Genomic DNA, 26635 nt, shown 5'->3' on the forward strand with positions numbered 1-26635 from the left:
GCGTGTCGTCCTTCTCACTAGCTGCGTCTTCCGCTCAACTACCTGTGCTCCTAAGCTCCTGCACACTCAGACACAAGGTTAAAATAACACATGACCTAACTTAATTTGTTGATCACACCAAACAGCCTTGAGGTTCCAATACTAGGTAGTCGGTGCACTGTGAATCTTAATCTCAAAGTCCTCTCCCAGTTAACATCTCATCCACATCGCCAACCCTCCATTTGACTCAACTCTCAGATAGGAACAATATTTTTCTTGGTCTTTTGGCTAAAATCAATCGTAGTATATGTTCTTATCAGTTTAATATATGATATAAAAAATTAAATTAATTTTTTATAAAGGAGTCCATTACAGTAGCTTGTTTCTGGAGTTCTCAAGCGTTGTCTTTACATTGTGTTACTGTATGGATTTGACGGATCCTTACTAAATCTAATTTATAGGTCTGAATACTAATTTATCTGTATTTATGTATTATTACACATGTAACGTGTATATATATATATATATATATATATATATATATATATATATATATATATAAAATTGTGTAATCAAAGCTGGTATAATAATTTTAAAAGTAAATTAAATAAAGATAAGACGATAATTTAATAATAAATAATTTTTTTCGACTTTAGTGATCCACTTCTAATTTTTTTATCCTTTTAACTATGATGGTAAAATACGCTTAGTTCACCTGCAGTGTCTCAATCAATCCGTTTCCCAGTCAAAGAGATAAATGATACATTGCAATGGTAGAAGGGTTCGATTCACTCACAAAAATTGGGCTGGATTGATGTTAGCCTGTCGATCTAGGCTCATCCGCGCTTTCCGCGGGCCGGGTCCATCTGTCGCGGACTCGGTTAAAACAGCAGGAAACCTCAATGAAAAAAAAACAATTGAAAAGGTTAAATTAAACACTACACGAGCTAAACAGCTGCCCGTGGGGCCGGTGTCTTGGGTCGTCGGACTCTCAAAGGAGCGCACGAGCGTGAGAGAGGAAGGAAGCTCCGCGAGGGACGATCGGAGGATGGCTCCAGGCGCTGCAGCGGCGGATACGTCGACGCATGCCTACGGCGAAGCGTCGTACTGGGACCAGAGGTACAGCAAAGACCGAGGCACCTTCGATTGGTACCAGAAATACCAAAGCCTCGGCCCGCTCTTCGACCTCTACCTCCGCCGCCACCATCGCCTCCTCCTCGTCGGATGTGGGAACTCAGGTCCTCTACCCCTCTTTCTTGTTTCTCTTTTAGGGTCAATTATTTATTCCTAGACAGCTCGATCTCTCATCTCCTAGATCACTCTTTCTCATGTTGCGGATCTTGCAATGGAAGAGGATAAAATGCTGGGTCTTAAACACATCAGAGCGATTTTTTTTGTTTTTTTTTCCTTTGTATTTCGAATCTTGGCTCGGTATTGGTCTGGTATGCTTGAGTTCAAGTTTTTTTGAAAGGGAGAAATTTCCCTTCCTTATGCTTCATTTAATAGGTCTGGATCTGATCTGTGCGTAACCACTAACTACTCAAAATACGAACGCGGATTTGATCATATTCTAGTATTCTTCTTAAAATCATGGATGTAGACCTCAATGATGCGAAAGATTTAATCTTTAGCAAGGTCGGATGTATCGATATGTTTGGCATACACGTGCTCAAAAATCTTGATTTTGATCTGGTAAACAATTCAGATTTGATCACTGAATTGAGATCGACTATAACGTTATCTTGGCTAGTAGAGCTACGGATTGCTCTTGATGTTTTTTTTTAAAATTTTTTTGGCATAGGACAATTGCTTTTGCTGTAAATTGGTTTTGGAGTTTAGTTACTGAGTTGTCTGTTAGGTTCACTGTTGGCACCACTTCTAAAAACACGATCAATTTGTTTTTGTTAAAGATTGCTAAAAAAAAATTCCGTTCAATTAGTCTTCTTAGATCCCTCACCAATAACTGAAAAATTACTCTATCTTATTTCATGGTTTATATGTATTTACAACATTACTTCTCGGCAATGATTTAGTTTATCTGAGATTGTTAAATTTCTAACAGTTCTTGGTGAAAGCATGGTTGATGATGGTTACCAAGATGTTGTCAACATTGATATATCATCTGTGGTGATAGAAGCTATGCAGGAAAAGTATTCTGATAGACCGAGGCTCAAATGTATCCTCTAGTATATAATAGCTATCTTCCTCTACTATTTCTAGCTGACAAGCATCTGGGCTTAATAAATTTTTTTAGTTCACATTGTGGTGTTTATTTCTCATTAGTTAGATAAGTAGTCATTCTCTGTATGCTGCTTCTTAATTATATTCACAGATATCAAAATGGATGTACGAGAAATGAGTTCTTTTGAATCAAGCTCATTTGACGCTGTTATTGACAAAGGTATTCGTGCAATTATCACTTCATCATCAATTCTACTGCTTGTATTTCTTGAATTTGTTTCAAGTATTGATAATATTTTCACAAATTAGTGCAAGGTTACATTTGAACTACTTTATAAATGCAGGAACTCTTGATTCTCTCATGGTAAGTGTACCCTGGCTCATGCTTGTCTGGTTTCACATATTAATAGTAGAAGATGTTGTCTTGTAGTGTGGACCTAATGCTACAGAAAATGCAACTAAGATGTTGAAGGAAGTTGGCAGGTAAACCTGTTCCCTAATTATATCAATAAATTTATCTACCAAATTTTCGTCATTTTGTGACATCCATATACAATATCTGTCAGGGTTCTCAATGACAAAGGAGTATACATTCTGGTATGCTAAATGGATTTTGCTCCATCTATGAAAGAAAGGAAGTAAATATCATGGCCAACTCTTTTATGTTTAATGCAGATCACCTACGGCGATCCAAGTTATCGATTGAATCTGTTAAGGGGTGTTGAACTTTGGAATATAAACATGCATGTAATAGGTCAGTGACTTTGTTTTTATTTGTTTCAGCTGTTGACTCTTAATTTGGTTTTCTAGTATGATTTGAAATGCACATATGAAAAGAAAAAAAAATCTAAATGAACAAATAGAAGGTTTAAAGTGAGTGGAATATGCCTCAACTCAATCTGGGATATATATCACGGTGGCAGCAATCCAAATGCGAGATTCTACTTGCATAAGAACTAAGATTCCTCTTGAGTTTCATGGGTTAACAGAATCTACTGATAAACCAAATATGACATTTCAGAATTAGGATGAGGTAAAAGTTTAGAAATCTAGGGCCATGGTTTTAGACCTCTGAATTAAGGTATCTGATGATAAGTGACTGTGGTAGTATCTAAGTCAGAGTCATGTGATACTCAGGATATCATATATTTTTCCCGAGTTCTGATCAAATTAAGTTTCCATCATCACCTAAGCTCCTAAAAATGCCAGCACTTCAGTTGAGAACACATTTGTCTAGTGAATGTATATTGCTGGTACTAGTTAATTGGCAGTTCATTCTCAAATTTGCCAAAGTTCATTTTCATCATCATCATATCTCTCCATATGGTGAATCATTGGGATCAACATCTAGGACCTTCTAAGGTTTTGTGCAATTTTCACACCCAGATCTTTATCTCAACGTTTTATTTCTTATTTCTATTATCACTCTGTTAATCGGTACATTTGAGGCTCTATGTAGACGTATCAATTGTGTGAGAATTGATAATTGTTCCCCCACTGCCCCTCCTCTTCCTTCCAGACAGGACAGAGAAGACTCCAGGGCAGAAAGCTTGGGAATTGACCACTCCATTGCCATTGAATGAGGATGGTAGCTCGGTTTCTGCAGTTCTTGGTTCAAACCCTGAAGTCCATTACATATATGTCTGTATCAAGGTTAGATGTCTCTATCAAGTCCATTATTCATCACCTAGTTATATATATTTTTTGTTTGTTTTCTTTGCGGTTTCAATTGGGCATTCTTTACAGGGTGAATGCCGATGAGCAAATCAACGTACACACAGATTCTAGAGGTAAAAGATCCCATGATTATGGACCTTGTACTACCACGACACTGCAGTGAAGGAAAGAATCAATTTATTCCATTTCTGTTCCCTGAAAGGACTTGAGCTGGATTTTCAAGTTAATTCTCGTGATGAAGTTTGTTGTACGTTTACTCTTCTCTTATTGGATTGTGTATGGCATCGATTTTAAAGTTGAGAGGCTAGATTGGTACTCTATCTTGTCACATTTTTCTGTTAGAGTTTGCTGAAACTAAACTGTGTGCATGGCGACGTCGCCTTTCTTTCATTGAACATTCCTAATTCATTAAACAATGATATTGTTGGCCATTTTTGTTTGTAGTTCTTATAGTAATAATGCATGTTATTGCTGAGCCTCGTCTGCTCTCTCTCTCTCTCTCTCTTCCGTCCGAGATGATAAATGATGATATACTTGTCATATGAAGTTTCGGGATCGAATCTATGATATACTTGCCGCATGAAGTTTCGGGATTGAATCTTAGAACTGTCGGGATATAAATCTTCGGATCATGTACAACTCATCTCACTATCACTTGTTCTCTGGACTGTCATAATTTATCATCCTTATGATGAATTGAGATCGGATGCGATGGGGTATTGAGGACGGGCGATTATCTTTTATCACGTAAATATATTTAGAATTTGCATTGATATCAAACTAAAATTAAATTTAAAAAATTGCAACAGCTGACGCCTTCGTCGCCGGTTCGACCGACTTTTCCCCGTCCCTTCCTTCGATGCGGCCTCTGTCATTTCTCCGTCTGCTATCTGTTCGCCGCCTCTCTTCTACCGTCGTCTTCCCTCCGACCTCGGTCGACCCCGACCTTCTCCTCCGCCTCGCCACCGTGCTTTACCAGCATCAGCAAGCCCCTGACGCCACTCTCCACGCCCGCCTTCGCACGATCCCCCTTCCCTCCTCCCCTCCCCATCTACACGAGCTCTTCCTCCAGGTCTGCAACCGCTTCTCCTCCTCCTGGCGTCCCGTCCACCGCTTCCACCTCTTCCTCCTCCGTTCCTTCCCCTCTTTCGCCGATACGCCCATCTCCGCCTCCAAGGTACTCTGGGTCTACGGCCTTGCTCGCAATCTCGACCTCCTTTGGCGCTCCTTCCTAGACGCTTCCGCGTCCGGCCTCCTCTCCCCTGGCGCCCTCTGCGTCGCCGCAGCAGCTCTCGCCGACGCCCGGGAGATCAAGAAGTGTGTTGAGATCTTCCACCACTTGAGCGTCGACCACGAGTCGCTCTGCAATGTCGACACCCTAAATAGAGTAGTCCAGACAATTTGTGAGAAGAAGCGGCTACCGGACGTCGCCAAGGCCGTAGTATGGAAGGTGAAGCCCATCGTCGCCCCGGACGAAGCAACCTACCGGTTCCTCGTTGTCGGGTTCTGTCGGGCGGGGGATCTAGTGGAGGCATCCAAGGTCTGGAACCGAATGATCGATACGGGCGTGGAGCCGGACACGGAGTCCTACGAGGAGTTTGTGGTGACCATGTTCAAGAACAATCGCTTCGAGGACGCGATGCGGCTCTTTAAATCGATGCGGGAGCAAAGGTATCATGATCTTGGACTTGAATCTTACAGAATTGTGATAACTTGGATGTGCAAGGAAGGGAGGGTGATGTATGCATCCATGTTGCTCGGCGAAATGCTCAAGAGAGGGGTGGAGATAGACAGCCCCACATTGGGGGCTCTGGTCTACGGCCTTCTTGCTAGGAGAAAGGTGAAGGAAGGCTACAAGATCTTTAACAATGTAGCAACACCTGACATAAGCCTCTACCATGGCTTGATCAAGGGCTTGCTTAGGCTGCGGAGAGCAGAGGAGGCTACCCAAGTCTTTAGGGTGATGATAGAGAGGGGCTGCGAGCCCATCATGCACACATACATAATGCTATTGCAGGGGCACCTAGGTAAGAGGGGGAGGAAGGGGAGGGATCCCATGATAAATTTTGATAGCATCTTTGTAGGGGGGTTGGTGAAGGCTGGGAAGACACTGCAGGCTACCAAGTATGTGGAGAGGATAATGTGGAGTGGGGTTGAGGTGCCAAGGTTTGACTACAATAAGTTCTTGCATTACTTCTCTAACGAGGAGGGGGTCTCCATGTTTGAGGAGGTAGGGAAACGGTTGAAGGATGTTGGTTTGTTCGATCTCGGCGATATTTTTTTAAATTATGGGGAAAGGATGGCTACTAGGGATAGAAGGAGAAAGGCCATGTCACCATGTAAAATTGATATATAGGTGTGTGGTTTGAATGCTAGTTAGTGATTGGTATAAATGCTATCATTTTTCTATATACCAACAAAGTTATGTTCTTGTATATTAGTCAGATTTCATTCATCCGTCCTACACGACATTCATGGGTTACATCCTAGAAGTTCAAACTTTGCAATGGACTATAGTTTTTATACATGTTTGTAGTTAATCTGTCTGATTCCTTAGGAGTGGCAACTATAGAGAACAATTAACCAGCAACAATCGAGACCGTTCAGAGCTTATAAACTGACTGCAGATGTAGTTAATGTTGGCTGAATCTCTCAAGTTGCTCTATTTGTTAATAACTTTTTAAAATTGTTCAGTCAGTAGAAACAGAAAAGTGAAGTAGTGAATTTGAGTAGCTGCTTGAAAAGCCATTTGTAAATGAGCAAAATTAATTCAAATGACATCAGAACTGAAATTGGATTCATGGCTTCCATGTTATCTCCTCTTTGTGTCTTTGAGATTGAACAAGGATCCAGGATGGTGAAAAGTAAAGTACAAGTTTAACAAGTTGGTTCGACTAATTATATATGCCTGTGCAACGGAGCTGTTTCAATGTCAGTTTTTGCCACATCAGTAGTCGTGTGTGATGCCAGTGTCCCTGGCAAAGGTGAGGGTTAAATAACATATTGCAGTTAACTTGCAGAGATAATCTTCTTAGTGGAATATTGGATCATCTTTCTCTCATATTGGTCTCTAAAGCTTTCTAGGAAGACAGATTTGGCTGGTCACATACAGTTCTCAACAATGACTTATTGTATCTCCGGATATGCAGGTAAGGACTTGGATACTTCAATTCGATTTATTACTCCGTTAAGTATATCCATTTTGCTTGTTATCTAATAGTACACTCGAATTTTTTTAATCAATATTTCTCTTCTGATGGCAGTTTTCTTCCCTTTAAGTTTCATCATTCTTAATCATGTTTCTTGCTTGATTATTCTTTATCTATTCCGTTGTTGTGAAGGGATGTTGTGAAATCAAAATTATATGCCAATGAAAAGGAAGGGCCGCCCAGGTAATGAGCTCGAAGGGGCAAACATTGTCCCCTCGGGGTGGTGCGGTGGTTAAAGCATGGAGTGTTGTCACATTAGGTTATGGGATCGAATCTCGGTGCGTCCGAGCATGCCTTTCCTATGCCTTGGTCATTGCACTAATAGTTACTAGTCATCTGTGATTTACCTTCTCCGTGTTAACCTAGGAACGGATTGACGGGGGCGCTGGGACAAGCAAATCACCTTTTGCCACATCGAAGGGGCAAACATTCAAAAGGAAGTCAAAAGTCCATCAAATAATACCACTTGGAAAGTGCCTTGTGCTATTTTACAAGGGTACGAGTAAAAAATCAAATGTAGCCTGTTTTATTAATAAGGAATGCTTGATAAATATAGACCATCTATGTTCATCCCTTCAACTGTTTTCCTTATGTTCAAACTGTTCGCTGTGAATTTTCTCTCCTCTTTCTTTGTGGGTCAAGCTATTCCTCTTCAAAATACATATCAGAAACATCTTAAAATTTGTCATAACTATTTTTGAATAAATTCAAAGAATTTTCATGGTGTTCTACCAATCCTCTGAGTACATTCTTCCCCTTGGATCCCAAACAGCATTGATAACAACATATTTGTGATTTATCTACTTATATTTTGCCGTGGGATCGGTAATACTGAACCACTTGGGATGAACGATATATTTTTGCTCCAATTGATAGCAATAGATGATTTCTTTTGGCACCAAAAGAGGGATCACCGCTCTCCTTCCTCTCCTCTTTTATCAACTCCATCATCCTCAGGACTTTGTTAGTCTGGACACTCTGAATCCCAAACTCTGCAGTTCTCTTGAACGTGAAAGGTATTGCTAAGGTACTGCATTTTTGTGCTTTTTATATATAACAAATAAACATCATCGAAGTGGGACAGCGTGAGACTGAAGAAAGTATCCATTGTTGACTATATATATATATATATATATATATATATACCGAAGAGTTTTTCTTAAAAAAATGTGTATGCACTTTATTTCGTTTGTTGATGTACTCAATGATCCAACAGAGTGTAGCATCAGATTGTAAGACCCACCATTATTTTCTAATCCAAGTGAAATAATGGCTCATTTTCTTTTTTACTTGATTATTGTTGCAAACCTTGGCCAATTGATCTATCATTTAAGATGTTGTTACAAGGCAAATTTATTTGTTCACTTGTCAGATCAAGTTAGGCGTCTTCATTATTCCTCTTTTATTTTAGTTTAGTTGTTATAGGTGAGGATGCATGATATGACGGAAAAAAAAAAAAAAGGAGGTTTCTTACTGGTTTATTTTGCTGCAAGATACGCATATTTTAAGACATTCTTTATTATCTATATATTTTCTATATGAAATTAAATAACTTTGATAGAGAAAATATACTGTAATATAATTAAGTTGCCTTGTCTAAGTGGTTCAAAATCTTTGCTACTCTGCTTGGTTTCCTAAATTGATTCGGATTTTGAAAAAAAAAAAATAAGGAAAAAAAATCTGAAATATGAGGGTGTTGGTGGAAAAAACAAAACCCCTCATTAGATTTACTTTAAAATTTTAAGTTTGTAGTTGATTATATACCCATCTTACCCTCCACACTATTCCATGAGCATTTAATTTTTATTTTATTTTATTTTTTTAATTTTATAATTCAATTTCTAAATTTTAAGCAAACGGTGGGTTTAAATTATCATGTATAATTTTGATTATGATAATCACATAATCAAGATGATGAGAAATAAAATATAACTTAATATTATTTGATTCAATTTAATTAATGTAAGAAAAATTTATTTGTTTGAAAGTTTTCATTTAAAATATGTTATCCTCTGTTATAAAATTAATTAATTAATTATATATATATATATATATATTCCATTTTCAATTTTATTATTATTTTTTTTAACTCTACGTATTTCTCTTTTGTGCTTTTAACATTTTTTAAAATTTATATTTTTTTTTACTTTACATTTTTTTTTTCAATTTTACGTTTTTTTTTTACTTTTAACATTATATATATATATATATATATATATATATATATATATATATATATATATATATATATATATATATATATATATATATATATATATATATAATGGCGCAACGATAAAATTATTATCTGATGACAAGAGATTCGTGCATCAAGCTTATATATATATATATATATATATATCATATTTTTTAAAATACAACTTTATTTTTAAAATAAAATATCACATATTTTAAAATTTTTATTTAATTTTTATAATTTAAAATAAAATTTTCATGGGTAATTTTGGTTAACAAATTTCTTTAATCTTGGAATCAAGAAAAATTTTATTTTTTCGAAAATTTTCAATTCCAAGTTGCATGTCCCTTGACGTGTTAAGCGTGGATCATTACTTGACAATCACCGATTACCTAAACCAAATAAAATTTTCGTTGATAATCTTAGATGGATAACTAGGGTTATCAAGGATAATCTCTAACCATACACATCCTAAAAGTAAATAAAAATAAAATAAATAAAGATGAGCAAGATAACAAGACTAATATAGGAGAATGTTATCCTACTTATCTTCAATTCAGATCTTCTGGATCCCATCCTCTGGTCCACTAATTTTTTCAGATGTCGTTCATCTAGTGAATTTATCCGAAAAAATTATCATCTAAATTGTCTCAATTCCGTGCATAAATTATATTTTTTTACATTATCAATATATTTAATTGGATTTTTTAGGATTAAAGTTGGTTAAAAAAATCCAATTAAATACATATAAAGTAAAAAATATATAAAAAATATATATTTATGTACGAAATTGAGGTAATTTGAACTCACTTACCTTATAGTGCACATCGTATGCACTAAGTGTAATTTTTTAAAAAAGAAAACTTTGGATTTAAGATATAATATTTAGGTAAAGAGAGTAAAAGAAATATACATGTGCATGGGGTATGCATCATAGGTGAGCATAGCTACATGTGAGTGCATGCGGAATGCCTGCTGCACATATATATATATTACATCCAATTAATTTGGGATAGATATTCATATTCTAACCTCACATTTTGGTCATTGATTCGGCGGTCAAAACAGGGGACCTTCTTTCTGAGAAGTCAACACCACGGGAAGGTCAAAGTATCCGACGTCCGACCGGAGAAGCGGAGACCGGTCGGCCGAACGGGGGTCACAGTTGAACCAAAGACGGCCCGACGGGACTAGGGGTTTCGACGCTCGTTGAACAGAGACATATGGCCGAGCGGATACCGCGAACAGTCTCCACAGAGCACATTACTGGGAAGCTCCTAAGTGGACCAGCACGAAGGACCGGTCGGACGATGCCCATGACGGCCGACCGGTACTACGCTCGGCGCAGGAACAAAAGATACAAAAGGACAGAGAAGCATATTCTGACAACGAGCATGTTCAACGATTGGACCATACGCAGGATCTTATGACAGCGAGTTCCCTTGTCACATCATAGACGTGCTCGGACTGTAGCAGTATGGTGTCAGATAAGTTTTCTGACAAGCCCTTACTGAGGTATGGGCTGGGGACACGTATTCACCTCGGCATGTGTGCATGAGCTCCTTTCCAGCCCTATATAAGGAGCCTCGCACTTCACCGGAGGTATGCTTTCTACGATATTTGGAGCCACTTCTTTGTTGTCGAGCTTTGCCTGACTTGAGCGTCGGAGGGTCGTCACCGGGAACCCCTTCCCGGCCTGACTTCTTTGCAAGTTCGCCGGAGGACCATACGATCGGTTGGGAATCTATGTTAGCAACGCGGAGAGCGCCACGTGCCCAGCGTCCGTTGATTCAGCGTTCGGACAGGATCAGTCATCAAATAAATTCAAGAAATGCGGTAGTTGACGTTTCAACTTTATTAGTAGTTCAGGTGTGTTTTGCATAGGAATAGAAAAAAATGCACTGTCTTTGAAGATTTATTTTGAAGTAAAATGTGACATTATTCATTCAAAGTGATTCAATATTGTTGGCTCTATTGTAAATATTCATGGAAATACTTTAATATTGGCTCTATTGTAAATATTCATGGAAATACATTTACCCCTAGTGCATTGATCCTTGCATGGGAGATCAGATATACTCAACAAAGATATTTTATATTTTCTGAGAATTAATCAAGAAATCTATTAATGTAAATATTCATACATCAACTCACGGGAGGACAAAAATCTTAAGTTATAAATGAATGTCTTGTATTGGTGGGAAAAAAAAAAATGAATACTTTCGTCTCCAGCGTCTCCATCAATTCGTCTCAAGATAAATACGGAAGAGGAGATAAATCACAAATAACTACTCACCTTTAAGCATATCGTGTTTGAAACCTCATCTGAGTCGTTAATTGTGAATAAAATATATCCTTTATATATAAGTTTCTGTCGGGGGCTTTCATCATACTGCCGTCACCCTTCATTCTTCAACGTGATAAGCTGGCTCAACATAAATCTCAGTGACCGGAATCATTGCCCCGTGCTATATATGGGCCACAGGAAGAAGACAATACAGGTTAATGGAACACGGCACTACTCCTGATCAATGATTTAGCTGGCCACAGCTACGGTAACGATGCATTCTTCTTGCTCAAGTTACTGCGCCCGATCGAACTCATAAATCACCAGAATAGCCATTCCAACCACCGACCAGATGACGGGAGAAAGAGGACGCAACCTACTGCATGAAGCTGAAGTTTTTATCCCTGTTCGTTCAAATGCTAACAACTGCCAGTGTTTGAACTTTGAATTAGCGCAGAACTTATTAGCTGATGATTTGGTACACTGTCTTCTATCCAGCAGAACTTTGAAAAATCCGAGGATAAAAATTTAAATCTCGACAAAATCGAGGAAAAAAATTCTCTCCACACTAACCAATTACAGCTTATCGATTTTAATGTGGAGCCGACGCTGTAATTTGGAGTGCCCTGCACTCTGTTTCTCTCGGTGGATACGTAAAGAAAGGGCGAGGCCACAAGCGCCGCTTCACCTACAACGCGATAGTGATCACTCCGCACTCGAACCTTTTCCGCTCTATTTAAGGCGGCCCCCAACTCGTTCAAAGTACGCACAACTCGGCCATACCAAACCATGAGCTTCTCCGTCACCAGAATCTCCCAATCTTTCGTCGCTCCGGCCGCTCCCACTCCGGATGAGACGCTCTTCCTCTCCATCATCGACCGCGTCGCCGGCCTCAGGCACATGGTGCGGTCGCTGCACGTGTTCAAGCACGGCCGCGAGGCTGCCAAGGTGATACGGGAAGCGCTGGCCAAGGCGCTGGTGCCGTACTACCCCTTCGCCGGCCGGTTCGTCGACGACGCCGAGCGCGGCGACGTTCGAGTCGCGTGCGCCGGCGAGGGCGCCTGGTTCGTGGAGGCGACCGCCAACTGTAGCCTCGAGGACGTCAGGGATCTCGACTTCCCGCTCATGATCTCCAAGGACGAACTGCTCCCTGTTCCCGGCCATGAGTTTGACCCCATTAACCTGCCGTTGATGATGCAGGTGACTGAATTCACTTGTGGAGGCTTCGTGGTCGGCCTCATCTCCGTCCACACGATCGCCGACGGACTCGGCGCCGCCCAGTTCGTGAACGCCATCGGAGACATCGCTAGGGGGCTTCCGAAGCCGGCCGTCGACCCGGTTTGGTCTCGGGAGGTCATCCCCAGTCCTCCCAAGCTGGCTCCTTCGGCTCCTCCCCTGTTCGACACCTTCAAGCTGGTGCACACCACGATGGACGTCCCCGAGAGCGCCGTCAGCCAGATGAAAGCCAAGTACCTCGAGCGCACCGGCCAGCGCTGCTCCACCTTCGACGTCGCCGTCGCGAAGCTGTGGCAGTCGCGCACGCGCGCCATCGGGCTCAGCCACGACGCCGACGTCCACCTCTGCTTCTTCGCCAACACCCGCCACCTGATGCAGCAGGTCCTGCCACGCGGCTTCTTCGGCAACTGCTTCTACCCGGTGTCGGTCACCGCCCGCAGCGGCGAGGTCGCGGGGGCGGAGCTGGTGGAGGTGGTGAGGATGATAAGGGATGCCAAAGCAGGGCTGGCGGCGGAGTTCGGACGGTGGGCGACAGGGGACTTCAAGGCGGACCCCTACGAGCTCACCTTCACCTACAACTCCTTGTTCGTGTCGGATTGGACGCGGCTGGGGTTCCTGGACGTGGATTACGGCTGGGGAAAGCCGCTCCACGTGATCCCCTTCGCCTACTTCGACTTCATGGCGGTGGGCATCATTGGGGCGCCGCCATTGCCGAGGACAGGAACGCGGATCATGACGCAGTGCGTGGAGAAGGAGCAATTGGAAACGTTCATGGAGGACATGATCGGTTCTTCGGACGGGGTAATTAATTAGAAGATGATATGCGTGGATCAATTATATATGCTTTATATGAATTGGGTTTGAATGCAAGAGGCTTGGTGATTAATTAATCTTGTTTTAGAGTTGAATGTTCTTTTCCCAGATTGTTGGGATTTGATGCATGGAAATTTGTTCCATCTGTATTGCTATATGAAATGAGATTTGCACCGAAATAAATAATAAATCGAGAGCTGATGAAGGGGGCAAATTTGCTTAATATAGATTAATTAAATTGGTGAGGAATATTATTCTTAGGAATGAAATAACAAGAAATGGAATAAAAAAAGATAGTTAAGTGTCCGTCAATAAATGAGCTGATGTGAGCACTAGAGGATTAGAATGATGTCGGAATGAGACGCTTAAATTAGGATTTATGTGGGAGGAAAAGGATAGAGAAAGAGAGAATAGAGTGGAGTCGAAGGAAGAATCTGGAATCCTTTTCACTTACCTACTCTAGGATTTGTACAGTTGCATCTCTACGTCAGACATTGCGCTATGTTCTTGTCCATTATTTTCATATGAGTTAATAGGAGATTAAATCTGACAACAAGGGCGGATCCAGTGGAGGGTGGTATCAGCGGTCGTCCCTCCTTGTCGGCGATGGAACCCCTAGTATTATAGGATTCCACCGATGAAGATGAAGGATATTACCCCTTGTTTATCATGATCTGCCCCTCCATACTTAAATTCTTGGATCCGTCACTGTCTGACAATCATGATCAGTTGCCTCCCTATCCCCGTATTTGTAGGAGGATATATTAGTATATAAGAGATCAGCTCTAATAACTACTTCTCCATTTATATTTTCCCGTGTTTTAGAATATTCGCTATCAGACGATCTCTCATAGGAGAAATGGTCTCATTCTTGAGGTAATTATGTTGCTTCCACATGTGCCCTATACGTTCAATGGGTCTGAACAGAGGATAAGGAAATGACATCGATATTGAGTGGCATCAAAAATAGATTAAATCGGCGATGAGAGCCGAAACATAGAGGGTTTTGGCAACTGAGACCGAACCAGATGCAATGATATCGGGATCTGAGACTGGGACATGGTGGGTGTTGGTGACTGAGACCGAGATATGGATGATGCGAAGATCTGAGATGAGGTATGGAAGGTGTCAGCAACTATGGGCGAGGCATGGATGATATCGGGAACTGAAATTGTCGATGATTGAGATCGATACATGGAAGATACTAGGACATGAGATTGAGGCGTGGAGAGTGTTGATGATCTGAGACCGAGGCGTGGAGGGTATTGTCGATCTAAGGGCGAGGCATGAAGGGTGTCGTTGATCTGAGGCTGAGGCATAAAGAGTGTCTCTGATCTAAGACTGAGACGGGGAGATATTTGGATATGAGATTGAGGTGTGGAGGGTTTTGGGAGAGAGGCACAGAGAATGTTGATAATTTAAGATCGAGAGGTAGATAATTTAAGATCGAGAGGTAGAGTGTGTTGAGGATTTGAGACAGGGACGAGGAGATGATCTCCAAAATTTGTTGATTAGTCAAACAAATTTTGAAGTGGTATGCTGAGTAGCTATTGCCTACCTAGAGCTAAACTTAATGGTCAATAATTTCATTGACCATTTAACGAATTTATTTATATATAAGCACTTTTTTCACCGAGGAGATCTCAATGCAAGGATGTGTAAGATTTTAGTGTGACTATACATGATTTTTTGGTATAGCTATTGTACTAGCACTGTAACTAGGCCAACAAATGCCAACTATTGGAAATGAGATTTATCTTTTAGATGAGTTACACTATATATCTTATTTAGATAATATTCTCTTTCAGTCAATTCCATCATCGTATTATTCTTACAACACAGCTGTAAGGTGTGGAAGGTGTTGACGATATGAGGCTGAGACATGGAGGGTGTTGGTGCATGAGATTGAGACGCGGAGATGTTTAGATCTGAGGTTGAGACGGGGAGGATTTTGGCAACTAGGGTCGAGACATAGATAATGTCGATATTTGAGACTGAGATGTAGAGAGTGTTGGCGATCTGAGATTGAGAAATAAAAGGTGTCGATGATTTGAGACTAAGACAGGGAGATATCTAGATTTGAGGCTGATGCGTAAAGAGTTTTGGCAACTACGACTGATTGTCCTAGGATGAGTACACTGAGTAGGTCCTATCAACTCGAATCTCATCTAGGTTGGATCATGTTTGACTTACCTTAACTTTGATGATAGATCAACACAACATCTGGAGGCACCACAGCAGTACGTAAGAGTTCTTGGACTTTAGGGTGTCTGCAATGGTGGATTTACAAAACTTAAGAAGTTGAATTTTGTAAACCCAATTGCATTGCACCACTTTAAAAAGCTGAGAACTAAAGAAGCCAACATCTAATTTGGGATGCCGGCTTCATGGTGCTTTTACGAATAAAATATTAATTACATGCCAGCATCCAATTATTATTAAATTAATAATTTATTTAAAAATATTAAATAAAACTAATATATATTATTAATAAATTAATTAACATGTATATTATAAATATATATTTATGATAATATATAAAATAAAATAGTAAATAAGATAGTAAATAGAAAATATAGATAATGATATGGTGGGTTGTCCAATATAAAGTTGTTTGTTGGGTTTATGATTGTAGGAAAAGGTTTATAAAAGTTGTAGAGTTTTTATTTTTGATGTGATAGTAACGTGGCATAGTAGGTCCCACGATAAAATTGGGCTTATAAGTTTAGATTTACGGTTACTCTTATATTTCATTTAGACCTTGAGGTTGAAAATGAGTATGACAAAACACTGGAGCTCTCACATGTCACTTGTAGAATGACCTTTAAATTGCCAACCATATCCTTTTCCCAAGAGATATAAGCTGATTGTACCATTCGTAATTGCGTTAAATCTATTTCTGTTCCTTATCAACTATAAACTTTTTTTGAAAAAAAAACTGGCATCCAACTTTATGTTAAAATAGTTCGTTTTAACTGTTCTAAACTGGATCATGGTATCTAAAATATGAGGTGTGATATATATGTATTTCTTAGTAATTTCATCAAATCTAGATTCGAACCTAGTTTTGTCTTTACATGTTTCTGAAATTCCTCATTCCCTGCCTAAGTGCTACATATAGGTAAGCAATTTTTGTTGCAACTACACTGTCATGCATCCATGTCGTTTTACTCTTTCTGCCATTAAGTCATTGAGTAGTGGATTAATTGAAAAGAAAATGATCAGAAAACTTATTTTGAGTGTCAAGTTAAGAGCTGTTAGTACGTATTACTTGAAATTTGCTGTGAAAAGTGAGTCCTACGCTGTTGTTTGTATGAGATATAGCTCTCTTGATCAATCTTGTTTGTTATCGTTTGTGACAAAACAACTACTTCTAAGTCTACTATTCGGATCTCTATGGTTAGCCAACAAATTTTAGAGTGGTCTACTGAGTAGCTATTGTCTGTCTAGAGCTTAATTTATGGTCAATAATTTAATTGACGAATTTATTTATTTATTTATATAAAAACACTTTGTTCACTGAGAAGATCTCAATGCAAGGATGTGTAAGATTGCAGTGTGACTAGATATGATTTGTTTGGGATAGCAACTGTACAGTAAATGGATTGAGCTATAAATGCTAGCACTGTAAGTCTGTAACTAGGCTATGGACCATAGTTTCGCGAGGTAGGCACATGCAGATCATGCAAAACAAACATCAACTATAGGAAATGAGATTTATCTTTTAGATGAGTTAGACTATATATCTTATTTTGATAATGTTCCCTTATTAAAAAAAAATGTGAACGGAGGTTCAACAGGAGCACATATGGTAAACGCAGGATTCAACTCTTATTTAGTCTAGACAGAATATTATGTGTTGCTTTTGGTCAGTGTCGATAATGCTATGTCTAACTTGGTAGTGTGGTTCTTAACTATCTCATTTACCAAGCTAGCTTTTTGGGTTACCCATAGGATGTGTAGTCAAGTTAATACCATAGACACCACTATGTCTCATCTAGTAGGTAGTAGCAAGCGAAGAATCTTTTAGACATCTAAATTAGTAAGCTAAGTGTCTAAAAAAACCTTTAACATTATATCAGGTAAATTCTCTAGGTCATTAGGTATCTAAGCTTAACCAAACTAATGCAGACCTTCAGCATCATGTCTCATCTAATAGGTATGTAGTACCAAATAAAAATAAAAATTTAAGCATTCTAAATTAGTAAGTGTATGCAACAAATTTTTTTTTATATCAGATAAATTCTCTAGGTCATTTCATTAGGTGTCTAAACTTAGTTCAACTACATTGTCTTTAAATTTGAAATACAACTTATCTATACTTAGAAGTCCATCTTTAGAATCTTATTTTAACCCTGACTCGCTTATCGTTAAATATTTGGGCAAATTATATTTTACCATCTGAGATTTGATTAAAGTATGAAATACTCATCGTGGTTTTAAAAATAACAAAAAAAAACCCTTAAGATTTAGCTAAAGTAACAAAAAAAACCCCTTGACTGGTTGACGATAATAGTCAACCGATAAATATAAGAAAAAGACATATATACCCTTCCGTTTTAGCAGAGAAAAAAGTAAAAAATTACTTGAAACAGTTGAAAATTAACTAAAGTAAAAATTTACTGTAACTTAAGAGAGTCATTCTACTGATGATTGTGTAAACTCTAAACCCACAAAGCCAGAATATCTTTGATTATAAATTCCTTACCGAAATATATCTATTGCAAAAATCCGTTTTCCTCGTCTTATGCTCCAAACAACAACCAGCTGTTCTCCTTATCTTATGCTCCCAACTAGACTCCTCTTTCTCATATTTTATTTCTTTCACTGTAAAGAGTAATCGATCAGTGGAATGACTCTCTCAAGTTACAGTAACTTTTTACTTTAATTAGTTTTCAGCCACTACAGGTAATTTTTTAATTTTTCCCCGTTGAAATACAGGGATATATATGTCTTTTTCTTATCTTTACCGGTTGACTATTATCGTCGACCAGCCAAGGGACTTTTTTTTTTGTTACTTTAACCAAATTTCAAGATTTTTTTTTGTTACTTTTGAAATTACGAACGTCATTCATACTGTAATAAAATCTCGGGGGTAAAATATAATTCACCCTAAATATTTTATCACCACACCGTACTCACGAGACAATAATAATTCTTCTTTACGCTTATACTTACATACAGTATACTATAGTATTCAAATCATTTGAAAATTCACTAAACTATGTTAGTCTTGTGCAGTGGCATTCAAAATGAACTTCATGAAGGAGGCATCCTTATTTATCGCCCTTGTTAAATGCCCATAACTTTACATTAAGTTGTTGCTGGATTTTCGCTGGACATTAAATTAACTATTAGAAAGTTCATAATTAAGTTTAGCTCATTTAATTTGATTTAGCCACAACTTCCGGTCAATTCCATCATCGTGTTCTCACAACACAGCTGTTACTCCACTAGTCACGGAGTTAAACAGTAACCAATGCTTCAGAAAAATGAAAAGCGTACTACAAAGGCACCATTTGCAGTAAATTAATGCCTCATCCATGTGTCACGTTTCTTTCTTTCTTCTCTACGAAATAATCTCCGTTTTTTTTTTATCTTTTCCTGCATCGACGCCTATTTCGTGTAGCTTTATTTGGCCCACAGGGAAATGGAGCGAGAGAGAAGGCTGAGAAGCCAATAAGAGCGAGTCACGTGGCCGTGACAAAGCGAAGAGCTATCATATACTTTTTTTTTAGCTGTGTCAACTTTTTGTAATCTCGGTCATCTCTTTCTTGCTCCTCGGCTGCTCCACTGCCCGTTCATCTTCCCTTTCTCTCGCAGATCTTTGATCTTCCCAGCTCAGGTACGCCGATCTATCGATCCTCCCCCAGCTCGCTGCTACTTTTTTAGGGCTCCGTCTCGGGGGATCGGTCGCGTCGCGGTCGGTTTAGCTTCTACGATCGGCCCCTCCTCTCTACGCTCAGATCTCATGCTTCTGCTCCTTTCTGTAGAGTGATCCCGAATCCGGCTCGCTAACTTGCAAATTGGATCGTCGATATTTTTTCTCCTTCTTCTGGTAGTCGTAGAATTAGGAGGCATGTTCTGATTTCAATTTTTGTTATTATTATTAAATTCTTGTTAGCTCGCGCGCTTCGTGATAATCGGCTGTTCCTATGGCATTTTGTTCGTCCAAGTATGGATCCGTCGAAGGACGCTGAGGTTTTTTTGGGTCGTGTTTCGGATCCGTAAATATGGTTGTGGTTTATGTGTAGTCAGTGTTCAGCTCCTAAGAAATTAGGTTTAATTTTGCGCTTCCAACGTGGGCAGTTTCATTCATTTGTGCCGTTTATGAGTTTTGATACTCTACTTGGTTAATGTGGCTCCAAGTTCTGATTCCTTCGTTTCCTTGTCCATCTATTTCATTCAACTTTGGGATCAAAAAGTCTGCCGTTGAGGCTACTCTGCTTGATCATATCGGACTTTCCTTTTGATTTCTTATGATAACTTCATGTATGACTGTTAAGGAGGCATGAGCTTGCCTGTCAAAAAGTACTAATTCATGCAGATGGATTTATCAGATTCAACAACCATGAGTTCAAATAAAGTACGATAGATCACTTACTATATGTTGATTAATAATCAAATCGCTAATTAATTTGTTTGTTCTATTTGTGATGCAACACTAATTTTTCCACCAAAAATGTTTAAGTTACATGGGTACTCACTTCCAATTTCCAAATAGCATTGTCACAGATCAAGTTGCCTTGGCAATTATCTCAGGAAGATATTGACTTATAATTTCCTTTCCAGAAGGGCACCTATCTGCGGCAGTTGAATTTTTTGAGCTTGTAATGAAATCCTGAGTCATCATAAACAAAATCTTTCAAGTAAATAATGGCTAGTTCTACAAAGTATCTTGACTTGTAATGAAATCCTGCACCGTAAACAAGAAAATCTTTCAAGTACAAAATGGCTAGTTCTACAAAATATGTTGACCCTGCATTCCATGGAGTTGGACAAAAAGTGTATCCTTTTAAGAATTGTTCAGAAGTTAGGCGATGCAATTTATTTTGGTTCAGTTATGGGAGAGAAAATCCCAGATTATTTCAGTTGATAGTATCTATGAACGTAGTGATTTCTTTAACAATATATAGAGGAACTGAAATTTGGCGGATTGAGAACTTTCAACCAGTACCTTTACCAAAGGCTGATTATGGAAAATTCTATTTCGGAGATTCATACATAGTTTTGCAGGTAGTTTTCTCTTCTTTATCTATCTTTATGTTCTTTTTTGTATAAAAATTGATGCTTCTCCCTCATACTTTCAGTTCCTAGTTTCAGACATAGTATATTGATTTGTGTTTTCAGCTGCTTTTTTCAGTCCGGAAATTTTCTAGTGTTTAAGTAACCACGAGCAATTTTCAGAAGGGTCTTACGGGTATTATTTTTGCATTTCATCTGCGGATACCTTTATAATTCAAGATAAAAATAGAGTGTTGAGCCTTTCCTTGCTTAATTGAACAATGCCTCTCTTTGTTTTTTTTCGTACCAAGACTATGTTTGTTAACATCCTTTTAGGTTAATAAAATTGGTACCGATTTAAGCTTGGATTTGTTTTATTTGTTATTTTTTTTTCATGTTTGTTATGTCCAAAAAAAGACAAGGATTTTTCTATTCTCTATTTTTTTTATTAATCCTGTTTGATTAATAAGACCAGAAAGTTTAAGTGCTGATTATTTCCTGTTGTTGGATTTTGTAACTAAAAACATCTTTGATGCTTTATTAGCTATGAATTCTTTATCCCCATTAATTTGGTTTTTCTTCTTTAAATTTAATGTGGCATCTTATGCATGCAGACAACTTCTGGAAAAGGTGGTGCGTACCTTTATGATATTCATTTCTGGATTGGAAAAGAGTCAAGTCAAGTATGCTGATTTTTCCTGACAATATTGAAAAAGAGCATTGATTTCTGTTTTTACGAAGAAAAGAAGTTGTTATAGTTGAAATGTTTTCTTAATTTATGGTGATCACAGGATGAAGCTGGGACTGCAGCAATCAAGACAGTTGAACTTGATGCAGTTCTTGGGGGCCGTGCTGTTCAACACAGAGAACTTCAAGGCTTTGAGTCGGATAAGTTCTTGTCATACTTCAAACCTTGCATTATTCCTTTGGAAGGTGGCTTTGCCTCTGGATTCAAAAAGCCCGATGAGGATATTTTTGAAACACGATTATATATATGTAGAGGAAAACGAGTTGTTAGAATGAAGCAGGTTCTAAATCTTTTTTGATTTGTTTTATGTAACTATTGATGTGAAAAACTGTTTTGCAAATTTGATGATTTATATGTTTGATTTTGAAGATCCCTTTTGCTCGGTCATCGCTGAATCATGATGATGTTTTTATTTTGGATACTGAGAAGAAAATATATCAATTTAATGGTGCTAATTCTAACATTCAAGAGAGGGCTAAAGCTTTGGAAGTAGTACAATTCCTGAAGGACAAGTACCATGAAGGGACATGTGATGTTGCCATCATTGGTGAGAGTACCCACTTGTACTAGATTTATTTATTTTTACTTATGTTCATTTATATCGAGATACTTTGTTTTGTGCAAGATGATGGGAAGCTTCAAGCTGAGTCAGATTCTGGTGAATTCTGGGTCCTTTTTGGTGGATTTGCACCAATTGGCAAAAAGGTAGTCACTGAAGATGACGTTGTTTTAGAAGCAAGCCCAGCTAAGCTTTATAGGTATTCTTTGAATTCTTTATAACAATATCTATATGGTTTTCTATGACAGCATGATTGGTGTTAAGTTACTGATGTTCTTGTGGCCTTTTTTTTTTGTATGACTTCGTACATCATAGTTTTCAAGGATTAGTTTCAGTGAAAAACATAAATGGATTCTACACATTTATCATTTGTTTTAAAGGAATAAAGGGGGATATTAAAGGTTTTTTTTTTTATATCTATGTATCATAGTTATTAAAACAAAACTAGACTTCAATTCAACTGGAAAAACTGACCAGTGTTCTGATTTTGTTTTGTTGTTTAATGGGATCAGATCCAGATTCAACTGGGATAAAAACTAGTTGAATAAGCCGGTATTCATTGAACCGACCAACTTTGAAAGAAACTGGACCAGTTTTGTTAGTTGTTATTTTACAATTTTGGCATAACCAATGTTATAAAAAGAATTCAAAACATGAATTAGTCACTTGACTACCCCAGTTTTCTCGTCTAATATTAGATTGGTAAACTTGTCTTTTTAATTTTTATCAATGTTTATAAATTATATATATTTATATTGGGTACTGTAAGATTGTTTCTAACTAAAATGTAAGATTGTTGTAATAGTTATGCTTCATTTGGTTTACCATGACCAATCTCACTAGTTAGCTTGTTCAGGTCTATTTTTGGTTTGATATGCAATTCAACCAGTTGATAGTGAACCAGTGACTTGAAGTTTTTCTGTTTGATTTCCAGTTTGGTTTTCACAACCATGTTATGCATGCTTTTGTTTTTTGCAACCTTTATGTTAGGTTTTCTAGAACTTCTTCACAAATTGATTAACACTGATTTTCCTCAATTGGTATGCTTTTGCCTACTAGTTGCTATTTGCTAACCTAATGAATCATTCAGTGTACCTCCCCTGAAACTAATTAGATTAGCCTTATTTAGATCACCTGTCTATTCCTACTCTAGTTTAAGGTTCTCCCCTTTCTCATTCACTTGAATGATCAAGTGTTAAAGGGGCCTCTTTAAGTGAGATTTTATAGGAGACAAACTTTTGTATGGTATGCCAATTACGGCATGTGTGAGATTCATCAGTATTGATCTAAAATTAAAAATGTTTTTTTCTGATCTAAGAGAATACATGTGAGATTAGTATAGAGTGGTAGTTGTTGGTTAGACTGGTTGATACCTTGGTTTGCTGTGCTTGGTACAATTGAGATTTAAAGAAAATGATCAATTTATATATTTATATCGTTAACATTTCCTCTTCATTTGTGAGTGAGTTATTTGACTTGATTGATTTGACCTCATAATTTTTTTTTGACATATTTGAGATTTGAACCTTTAATCTTACTGGGGTACCATGTTAAAGTTGATTGCTTGACTACTTATCCCAAAAGAGCTATTAGAAAAGATATCAATTTATATATTTATTTTGTTAGCACTTCCACTTCATGTGTGGGCGGAGTACCTGATTTGATTGGTCTCAACCTCCAAGACTTATAGCGGAGGAGTGTGATTGAAAAATGTATGGTGTGCAATTGAGGTTCTGTTCATGAAGCAACGGAGGAAGACGTGTGCAGGAAGGCTCAAACAGAGAATGCACATGGTTGAAGAGACAAATTGGACAAAGTTGGTGTCAGGGGAAAGACACTACCTGCATAGGGGAAGGACACTACCTGGTGGTCTGTGTTATCCGTGGAATGACGCACACACATAAAATGCTGCTGACAATGATAGAAGACGTGGCCCATTACTTTGGGCAATGATGATTTGAAAGGGATGACTCTAACACCATGTTAAAGTTGGTTGACTAACCACATATTAGGAAAGTAACCTATTTATATATTTATATTGTTAACATAAGCAATTCATTTATGATCTAATCTTTGCTGCTACTCGTGAGAGTCTTAAATCAGGCACCATTGACGGAGAAGAATTATAGAAGCCAAATTTGTTAATACCCTAAACAAATAACCATTTAGTGAGTTAGGGCAAAATGGTCTGGTCCTTGAACTATAGTAGTCAGTAATGGAAGACAGGCAGATTTGCAAATTAAGTTTGATTGACATATCAAAATTCTAGATATCGCAATAAGTCAATTAAATGGATCTTTTGATAGTTTGTTTCCTCTATTTCTGATTTGTTGAAAGATACACTAACACACGCTTAGTTTTGGTTTTCTTTTATGCTACAAGTGTGCAAAGACTCATGCATGCTAATACTTAAAAACATAGAAGTTTTTTATTAAGTTATAATGTACAAACACTTTTTGTAGTATCAATGATGGTCAATTAAAGTTGGAAGAGAGCACACTTTCAAAAGCAATGCTGGAGAATTATAAATGCTATTTACTAGATTGTGGAGATGAGGTATTTGTTTGGGTTGGACGTGTGACACAAATCGAAGAGAGAAAAGCGGCCAGCAAAACTGCTGAAGTAGAATCCTTATCTTTCCTTTTTTCCCAGATTTTGTTTATGTAGTGAGTGTAGGCTTATATTGATGCTTGTTGTGACTGTTCTAGGACTTCATTGCCAGTCAAAATCGACCAAAAACAACACGTATCACCCAAGTTATCCAAGGTTACGAGCCACTTTCCTTCAAGTCCAACTTTGAATCATGGCCAGCTGGTAATGCAGCGGGAGCGTCTAGCGGAGAGGAAGGACGAGGAAAAGTAGCAGGTGCTAATAAATCTTTGAACAAATTATTTGGTAAAGCATTTGTTCATTTTTTTTTTCTCAAAATTTTGTGCGCCTTGGTGTTTCTTGTAGCTTTGTTAAAGCAGCAAGGTGTTGACTTAAAAGGAGTTTCAAAAGGTTCTCCAACTATTGAGGAAGCAGTTCCCCTGCTTGAAAGCGGAGGAAAACTTGAGGTTCATTTTCAGTTTCTATTTCTTGTTGTCAAGTGCATGCAAAGCTAATCTTTGTTGTTTCTTTTGAACTCTGATCTATGAGTGGACTTTCAGGTTTGGCGAATTAATGGTAGTGCAAAAAATATAGTTCCAAAAGAAGAGATTGGTAAATTTTACAGTGGAGACTGTTATATTGTGCTGTATACCTATCATTCTTCTGATAAGAAAGAGGATTATTTTTTAACCTGTTGGATTGGGAAGGATAGTATTCAGGTAATGAAATTTAGTCAAATAATTCCTCAGAAATTCATTTCAGTTATTTTGAATTGTAACATTGTATTGGTTAGCTACACTATTGGAAGTTATCTGATTCAGGTATTTGCAAAGTTAGATGAAAAGAAGGTTTTATATCTTATGTATATTGTACCCTCTCTACTAAATGCATATTGACCTAGTAGTTTTATGATATCAATATTGTTAGAGCATCCACACCAGCTTCCTTATCCAAAATGTATAATTTAGTGTAAAAAAATTATTTTATTAAATTTGAATATCCACTTTTCACTACACTATATATCAGCTTTCCTATTTTTTCTCACTCCTCTATAATGTTTAGGGAATAGAATCCATTCCCTAAATTTAGAGAAGTACTATTCATAAATGTAAAATTTAGGGAATGGATAGGGTAGTTGATGCAAAGGTTTTTTAGCTACCCTATCCAAAATTTAGGGTAAAATCTTTGGATAGGGTAGATGCTCTTTTTAATGTTTGGTTTGTGGTTTAAAATCTTACCATATTGGAGTTTTGGTTTATGACTAGAACGATACGGTTTCAATATCATAGCGTGCTGTCTTGATATAGTTTCGGTATTTTTTTAAAATATAAAATATATTAATTAAAAAATAAAAAAAATACAAAATATAAAAATAAAAAACAAAATAATTTATTTTAAAAAGAAAAAATAAGGGATCACTAAATAAATAAAAATTTTATTATATATTTTTAAAATTAAAATAATTATATATATATATATATATATATTAAAATAATGAGATAATTATATTAGGCTTTGATTAAGCATGTTTAAATTATCCTATTATGGCTAGGAGTTGATTGAAATTATTAACCTAATAAGGTTTCTTCCTTATCTTTTCTATCTGCATCGTCACACTTGCTCCCCGCGGAGGTCACCGCCAACCTTCGCAACCCACGAGCCTTCATGACCCTGCGGAGGTCGCCGCGGGCCTTCGCAACCCTGCGGAGGTCGTTGTGGGTTCGAGGGCCTCCACGACTCTGCGGGTTCTCGGTGCCGGGCAGCGGGTGGAATGACAAATTTTGTCTGTTTCACTTAGCACAGAACGAAATTTTAAACCATGGTTTGGTCTATTATGGGTATGCCAGCCATCTAAATTATATAAGTGCTTCACATGCTGCACTTGGCACAATATTGACATTTGATTCTTTACATTTTACTATTTTAGTAATACAAA

The 26635-nt window shown here is 37.8% G+C and overlaps 4 protein-coding genes and 1 pseudogene across 10 annotated transcripts in view; all 5 read left to right on the forward strand.

Moving 5' to 3' along the window:
* Window positions 1-246: 246 nt before the first annotated feature.
* On the forward strand, window positions 247-423 carry LOC122033042 (annotated as a pseudogene).
* A 486-nt stretch (window positions 424-909) lies between these two features.
* On the forward strand, window positions 910-4268 carry LOC122032447 (EEF1A lysine methyltransferase 4-like). The gene is made up of 9 exons (XM_042591736.1): window positions 910-1217; window positions 2042-2155; window positions 2312-2380; window positions 2505-2524; window positions 2591-2643; window positions 2727-2757; window positions 2836-2914; window positions 3680-3813; window positions 3907-4268. The coding sequence occupies exons 1-9, from the start codon at window positions 1028-1030 to the stop codon at window positions 3919-3921; spliced, it is 705 nt and encodes a 234-aa protein (XP_042447670.1). The 5' UTR covers window positions 910-1027; the 3' UTR covers window positions 3922-4268.
* Window positions 4269-4622: 354 nt separating this feature from the next.
* Window positions 4623-6248, forward strand: LOC122032516 (putative pentatricopeptide repeat-containing protein At1g26500). The gene has a single exon (XM_042591818.1). The coding sequence runs from the start codon at window positions 4697-4699 to the stop codon at window positions 6191-6193; it is 1497 nt and encodes a 498-aa protein (XP_042447752.1). The 5' UTR covers window positions 4623-4696; the 3' UTR covers window positions 6194-6248.
* A 6033-nt stretch (window positions 6249-12281) lies between these two features.
* On the forward strand, window positions 12282-13802 carry LOC122032571 (acyl transferase 4-like). Its single transcript, XM_042591876.1, has one exon. The coding sequence runs from the start codon at window positions 12320-12322 to the stop codon at window positions 13577-13579; it is 1260 nt and encodes a 419-aa protein (XP_042447810.1). The 5' UTR covers window positions 12282-12319; the 3' UTR covers window positions 13580-13802.
* A 5468-nt stretch (window positions 13803-19270) lies between these two features.
* LOC122031876 (villin-2-like) overlaps window positions 19271-26635 on the forward strand; it is a 29630-nt gene continuing 22265 nt past the window's right edge. Inside the window, exons 1-12 of one of the 7 annotated variants that reach the window (XM_042591070.1) lie at window positions 19284-19424; window positions 19573-19656; window positions 20372-20586; window positions 20716-20815; window positions 21418-21486; window positions 21595-21831; window positions 21921-22098; window positions 22177-22309; window positions 24573-24732; window positions 24819-24975; window positions 25066-25166; window positions 25260-25418. In XM_042591070.1, coding sequence (XP_042447004.1) covers window positions 20531-20586; window positions 20716-20815; window positions 21418-21486; window positions 21595-21831; window positions 21921-22098; window positions 22177-22309; window positions 24573-24732; window positions 24819-24975; window positions 25066-25166; window positions 25260-25418 — 1350 coding nt within the window. In that variant the 5' untranslated portion in view covers window positions 19284-19424; window positions 19573-19656; window positions 20372-20530. Of the gene's footprint in view, window positions 19657-20371; window positions 20587-20715; window positions 20816-21417; window positions 21487-21594; window positions 21832-21920; window positions 22099-22176; window positions 22310-24572; window positions 24733-24818; window positions 24976-25065; window positions 25167-25259; window positions 25419-26635 lie in introns of all 7 variants that reach the window. The other 6 variants (XM_042591073.1, XM_042591072.1, XM_042591069.1 and 3 more) reach the window with 6 other exon arrangements.

Source organism: Zingiber officinale, chromosome 11A (assembly GCF_018446385.1).
Source record: "Zingiber officinale cultivar Zhangliang chromosome 11A, Zo_v1.1, whole genome shotgun sequence".
NCBI lineage: Eukaryota > Viridiplantae > Streptophyta > Magnoliopsida > Zingiberales > Zingiberaceae > Zingiber > Zingiber officinale.

What these genes read in the sequence shown, in the direction of transcription:
- LOC122032447 (XM_042591736.1), top strand. Translation starts at nt 1,028, where the DNA reads ATGGCTCCAGGCGCTGCAGCGGCGGATACGTCGACGCATGCCTACGGC. An exon ending in GAACTCTTGATTCTCTCATG is followed by an intron (nt 2,525 to 2,590) that starts GTAAGTGTACCC and finishes GTTGTCTTGTAG; the next exon opens with TGTGGACCTAATGCTACAGA. An exon ending in ACAAAGGAGTATACATTCTG is followed by an intron (nt 2,758 to 2,835) that starts GTATGCTAAATG and finishes TGTTTAATGCAG; the next exon opens with ATCACCTACGGCGATCCAAG.
- LOC122032516 (XM_042591818.1), top strand. Translation starts at nt 4,697, where the DNA reads ATGCGGCCTCTGTCATTTCTCCGTCTGCTATCTGTTCGCCGCCTCTCT.
- LOC122032571 (XM_042591876.1), top strand. Translation starts at nt 12,320, where the DNA reads ATGAGCTTCTCCGTCACCAGAATCTCCCAATCTTTCGTCGCTCCGGCC.